Raw genomic sequence first — 6,424 nt, forward strand, 5'->3', positions numbered from 1 at the left:
AATCAATGACAATATTGCTTCGTCAAATTGTAAAACATTCGAAGTTTGGTGAAGAACTAAGTCTCAAGGTTCGTGGTCTATTCATCGGACATTTCAACTTGTCCATTTCCAAAAATGACACCGTTCAATAATATCTCTGCGACGTCGTTCGTTATACCTCTAATGCATTTACACCTTTGGAGGTGTACGCACGGTTGTTTTGAGCGATATGCAACGACACACCTCTGACTGGTGTAGAAATTCCTGCTGTTGTTGTCGCACACAGCCGAATGTCCAAGGTCCGTGCCGAGCTGCTCTGGAACATCCCGTTGAACACGATGCAGCGCGTGAGCGGAAGCGGCATCATGGCAGAATGGGCCCTTCTTCGCGACGAAGTCGTGTGGGGAAAGCGACGGGTGTCGAAGGTAGCAGGTGAGGATGAGCAAAAAACTCGATCACGTCTAATGAGGGCAGTCTCACATGAAAGCGGTTCTTTTCACACTGGAATGGTTTTTCTCACAACAACATGGACATGGCTGAAAACTACTCAAATGTACAGGTCTCCGACACTGGGAGAAATCCCAAAAGTCACGTTCCATGTAGAAGTCGCAAGTACCATGTCGCAAGTCTACTGTCACAGCAGTCCATCCGGCGTCCCGGAGTACGAGCGGTTGGAACTCGCGTCGATGAAAGACTCGGTCGACATCCCCACAAACACAGCTCCAGGTGCTACGTCGTCGGCGGCGATGGGATCGAACGGCCATCGTTCTGCCGCTACCATAGCATCTCACCACGACGTTCCCCATTGCGGGACTAAGAGCGGAAGCGGGCGAAGCGAGATAGGAAGGCGATTGCGAAGCACAAAGTGATACACTGCGCGCCACATGATTAGACCCGCGTGGATTTAGTTTTGTACAGTCTGACCTTTTATGATCTGTGACAAACAATTCAGGGCCCGTCACCAGGAGACATGCTTTGTGTTAGAAATAAATCATTTATTCACGTATGTTGTCTGTAATGCTCGATTTGCATTGTCATAAACATTATACTCGCGCCAGAAGAGTAGAACCACACCACAAATCACACAAAATGCTTGTTCAAATGTGCATTTTTATCACTCTAGTTGGTAGTTCTACCTCCTTTGGCTTCCACCACGGCCACACAACGTCGTGGCATGGACTCAATGAGCGCAGTGACGAAGTCTTGGCCGATCCCACGCTACTCGTCCAATATGGCCGTCTTGAGGTCAGCAACACATTGAAACTGCCGGCCGTTTCGATAGACACGTCGCGCAAGGAGGCCCCAATGGTACTCAATTGGATTCAAGTCAGGAGAAAGTGGGGGGTGGTCAAAAAGATTCACATTTTCATCATTCAAAAACTCTTTCGTGTATCTTGATGCATGAATCGAAGCGTTATCTTGCATAAACACGAATTCATCAGCATAATGGTAATGTGCAAATGGAAACAAGTACTTACTCAATGTTTCAACATATGCAGATGAATCCTAAGTACCAGAAAGAAAATCCAATTCAGACAAACCAGCAGATGAAAACGCACTCCAAACCATCACACCACCCCCACCGTTCCGACGCGCGAAAAACGTGTCCTCCTCCTTGCGCAAATCATGCCAGTAATGCTGAAGCCCATCTGGGCCATCGAGGTTAAACCTCTTCTCATCAGACCAAATATTATGGTCCCAGGCAGGTGGCTTCGCGAGGTGCATTTTTGCGTAATCCAGGCGCAATTTCTTGCGACGGTCTTTCAACGCTGGCATCGCCTTCCGCTTCTTGTAACGTAGGTTTGGGGCTCCCATGAGTCTCCTCTGGCATGTTCGAAGAGAGGCAGCCAAATTCAGGCTTGTCTTGAGGCTCCGGGCTGACAAGCCTGTCTTGGATGCCTCTCGGACGAGCAACCGGTACTCTGAACAAACGACAAGGACCGCCTTGCGGCCCTTAAATTTCTTCACGTATTGTTCTGGGTCCTTCAAAAACATCCTGACGGCCTTCGGGGATCTTGAAACATCGGTTGCGATAGCACGGATGCTCAATCCGTGCTTGTGGAGGGCGAAGACCATTCCTTGCTCCATCGGACTCAAGAGAGGTCCCAGCCCCATTTTATGTGGCTCAGAGGACAGCTGATGTAGCCTACATTGGTTTTGTTAAGTTTATGCATCGTCTGAGGTGATGATTTTACTTGCAGAGCAAAAATTCTCAAATGGGTCTATCCTAATGGTGCAGGATTTTAAAGCGCCTCATCAAGATTGGTCCATTCTGTATTCGAAAGGGCGGCAATTTGTTTGTCATTGTTATTGACCAATCAAACTAGTTAAATTGCGACTCTTGTAAAGTCTCAATTTTTGATTGATTTCACAGGATCTCAAAAATCTATGTGGGTCTAATTATGTAGCGCGCAGTGCAATGCACGAGGAGCTGGCACCAAAGCGATGGACAGGTTCATGGATCCTAGTTCCTTTGCGTTCACCAACCTTACAGCAATGGATAGAGAGGCCACGATTGAGAAAAGGCGACAAATTGCCGTGCACGAGGCCGCGCGACAGAAGGAGGATACAAAGGATGGGTTGAACCTCAGCGACGATTTCTTGATGGGAGGCTCGGACGACTTTCAAGCACGCCTCCAACGTCGCAAATATGAGCCGATGAAATGAATCAACGGGTCGCAGCAGCCAAGGTGAGTGCGCGCTAAACTCAAACACTCGTCTTGGCCTCACATGGGCCAATTTGTTGTCCTTCGACATCTCGAGTGGCGCTTGGCGGTGGGTGTTACTATACTAGGACGCGGAAGCCGCGCGCATGCAGATGTTCCTGGCGGACATGGGAATTCATTTAAGTCAAGAACAGGTTCAGATTGCCCCACGGCAATAATGCCTCCAAAGGGAGATCTATGTCGGGTCACGGGAGCTCCATCGTCCTTGCATCGACTCTTGACGAAATGTAAACACGAAACTATAAATAAAAATATAGCGAATATTTAATAAAAATACTTCCAATAATTAGTTATACCTTTAATAAAAGAGAATTATCTTTTGCGTCCACTTGCTGCCCTTTGAACACAGTGACAACGTCTTCACGGAATTCTTACAGCTCGACCCATACTTGTCGATTATCCGAGCGACATAGAAATGCATGGGCCGGCCAAGTACCGCTGAATTGTGGAGCAAGCTGTGTCATGGTTGCCTTGGATAAGAGAGATTTCGCAACTCGTGTTTTTCGCGTTGGCGGTCCAGGTCCCTGTCACAACTGGTTCCTGAACGATAAACCTCCTACAATTAGTTAATCTTCCCACACAATTGGATCTTTGTACGGGTAACTTTCCCATTCGAAATAATCCGTGGCTCGACGATGTCTCAAAGCGATAAGAGACGCAACTGGTCATACGAGGAGGACGTGGCCCTCCTGATCCAGGTCGCAGCCGACCAGCCCTTCGCTGCAACGAAGGGTCAGCTCGCGAAGTCGTGGCAACTGCTTGCTGAGACGCTCGTGCACAGCGACAAGTTCACCCGCGTGGTCGATTCACGCAAAGCCCAAAACCGATTTTTCGTTGCTGGTCGACGAGCACATGGAGTTCAACTCAGAGTCAGCGAAACTCTCTGGTGTGGGCGAGGAGCACCGCGAGAAACACATTCTGCTCGACGACATCGTGACCCTCTTGGAGGACCTGAAGCGCGGCCCCGACGGCAAGTCCACGCCCAGCACTGACGCCAAGTCCGCCAGCACAGCGAGCGACAAAGACCAGGCGGATCAAGGCGGGCTGATCATCCGAGAAATGGCAATGCAAACGATGAAACGCCGCGCCGACGTGACGACAGAGGGCGGCGAACAAAATAGAAGACCGCTGTCGAGGGTCGCCGCAGCAGTCTAGCTATGGCCATCGAGGTGGATTCCGAGCGAGACATGGCCATTCGCGAAAAATAGATTGACTTCAACAGGTGCAAATTCGATTTAGAATTGAAACAGCGTGAGCTAGACAGGGAGGAGCGCAAAGCAGAGCGAGAGCATCAAGCTGCACTTGCAAAAATTGAAAGCGAAAAAATGATCAACTTGATCAATGCAGCGCTCAGTAGCAGAAAGTAGATGGACTACCTGGGTTTGTGATAACATGAATTGCCTTCATTCATTTTGAATTGTGTTGTTGGATTGTTGTACAAACTCGAACTCAAAATTATTGTCCTCAGTCATTCGATTTGATTTAATCTACAAGTACTAAGTACTCTTCAAGAGTTGGCGGGACAAGTGCAAAGTACGTGGAGCTTTGATATCCACCGTTGTTGACTGTCCCGACGTTCGACAGCATGATATTTTGTTGCATTTTGTGCGTAATAAATCCCCAAAGTGACTTGAGACGGCCAAAGTTCCATTCGACGCCTTGACGGACGCGGCTCATTGCACAGTTGAACAACTCCTTGGACTCGTCCAAATTGTTTCCTTTGCAGCCAGAAATGATCCACTTTAATGTTGGGTAGGCGGGGTCACCGTAGATGTAATAGCCGTCAAAGATGTCCGAGTTGTTTTCGAAAAATTCCTGCAATTTACTGACGCGAAGCAGGGCAACATCGTGCCGACTGCCTTCCAATGGGCCAAAGAAATGAACACACAAACCGTCTGGGGTCGTGAGCCCCTGGAAGTTGAGACAATACTTGCGTTTATGGCCGGAGTAGATGCGCTTTTGTAGGTTGAGCCCTTCAGCGCCATTTGATGTGGCTCTAATACGGCATGATTCAATCTTCGTGCCGTCTGGAAAAGCCCACACCCTGTCCAACGGGGCACCCTTACTGTGGACAGCAGCAGCGTACTGGCCGATACGGGACCGAACAATCTTTGTGTTGCAGTAGATGACAGACTTCCATCGATCGTAGACAAACTGGACCATGTAGTTGAAAATGCGGCACAACTGCTCCCGAGAGCGGCCGAACGTAGCGATTAAGTCGTAGTATGAGATCGGGTAGCGCAGCCGTTTTAACAGGACACACATGGCCTCGACACCACAAACACGGTCGCGACAGCTCGTTATGACGACATTTGGAACCCCAAGTAGGCTGGTGAGCTTTACAACACCCCGAACGTCAAAGCGAAACGAGAGTAAAGCATCGGCATCGCGCATGTTGAGGTCGAAACGAATGTCCGGGATGATTGGGCGTTCAATTGGAATGCCCAAGCCAAGGGTTAACAGTTGGAGTGTTGTGCCAGGTTTGAACTTCTTTCGTTTGGCCCACCGGTACACGCGAAGAGCAAGCTGCTGCTCGTCCATGGTGATGAGCGTTTAAGCCACTGACCTTTATGAATGCTATTTATGGGAACGACGTTGCGAAACATACGAAGTTAAACTGTCCTTCCTCTTCCCGTACATTATAGACCGCGAACGCCAAAAACACGAGCTGCGAAATCTCTCTATTGTTGAAGGCGATTGAGCAAGCGTGTGAGTTCAAACACTCACGCTTGCTCAATCGACTTCAACTCTTCTTCAAACGTCGGGGGAAATTAGTAATAACTGTAGCTCCCCGAAAACTCAGTATGGGCGGGTCGTGGGTGGAATTCAGGCATAGTCATCGGCATTGTGATGGGTGGCGAAGGGGCAAGAGCGTTGGGGTCCTTTGGGGGAGGAGCTGTCTTGGGGTGGACTTTGATGGGGATGGCTACCCAGCATGGCTTTGGGTTGACGTGTTCCTTCAATCTACCGTCATGTGTAAGGTACACCATGTAACAGTTCTGCGATGCTGTTATCTGGACACATGTCAAAGATCTTCATTGACATTGAAGTCGACCATCAAACGTTGCAGGTGACCTCAAAACTGGTCGCCTGGGTTGCTAGCAACTCTACCCTCGAGTCGCCTTAACTTTCCATGGTCTTGTTGCAGAGCTAGATAGAAAAATCCTGCCAATTCATTCTTCATTTTACCTACTCCTTTCTCTGCCTGTATACACCACGTGAAAATGGGCGAGGAATGAACAGTTGCCACTTCTTAATGTCCATTTTGCGTACGCCATACATGTGTGGTGGCACCACAGGCGACAGAGGCGCCAGTCCACGAAGAGGGCGGGCGCCCGGGTGGAGTCGGTGGGGCCGCCATACATTCGGCGTATAAGTCTTCGCAAACCCACACTCGCTTGAGTGTCGAAACTAGCAGTTCACGCTCATTTGCATGGAACAGCATCAGCTCGTCACGATCCAAGATATCTGGAATTCTAACGTCGATGTTCGGGATGTCAAATCGTTCGTCCTTCGCGTTTGCTCTTGTACGTCGTTGTGAATGTACGAATCATGAACGAGGTTCTATCGATGTCTGTTCAGTATTAGAGTGATTTTGCTACAGGATATTTCCTGTAAAATTTTCCTGTGGGCGATATATCCGTTCCCACAGGGAAATTTCGTCCAGTAAATTTCCTGTAGAAAAATCTGACAGGGAAAACCTTTGCACACACTGACCA

At 49.0% G+C, this 6,424-nt stretch overlaps 3 protein-coding genes across 3 annotated transcripts; 2 read left to right on the forward strand and 1 right to left on the reverse strand.

Annotated features, from left to right (window-relative positions):
- Nucleotides 1–269: 269 nt before the first annotated feature.
- Nucleotides 270–848, forward strand: H310_03585 (hypothetical protein; the record flags this gene model as incomplete). Its single annotated transcript, XM_008867507.1, has 2 exons — nt 270–411; nt 583–848. The coding sequence occupies 2 exons, from the start codon at nt 270–272 to the stop codon at nt 846–848; spliced, it is 408 nt and encodes a 135-aa protein (XP_008865729.1).
- A 2,492-nt stretch (nt 849–3,340) lies between these two features.
- Nucleotides 3,341–3,860, forward strand: H310_03586 (hypothetical protein; the record flags this gene model as incomplete). The annotated part of the gene is made up of 2 exons (XM_008867508.1): nt 3,341–3,437; nt 3,487–3,860. 2 exons carry the CDS (start codon nt 3,341–3,343, stop codon nt 3,858–3,860), a joined length of 471 nt encoding a protein of 156 aa, XP_008865730.1.
- A 327-nt stretch (nt 3,861–4,187) lies between these two features.
- Nucleotides 4,188–5,246, reverse strand: H310_03587 (hypothetical protein; the record flags this gene model as incomplete). The annotated part of the gene is made up of 1 exon (XM_008867509.1): nt 4,188–5,246. One exon carries the CDS (start codon nt 5,244–5,246, stop codon nt 4,188–4,190), a length of 1,059 nt encoding a protein of 352 aa, XP_008865731.1.
- Between the last annotated feature and the right edge of the window lie 1,178 nt (nt 5,247–6,424).

This window comes from Aphanomyces invadans, assembly GCF_000520115.1.
Source record: "Aphanomyces invadans strain NJM9701 unplaced genomic scaffold supercont1.5, whole genome shotgun sequence".
Classification (NCBI taxonomy): domain Eukaryota; phylum Oomycota; class Saprolegniomycetes; order Saprolegniales; family Verrucalvaceae; genus Aphanomyces; species Aphanomyces invadans.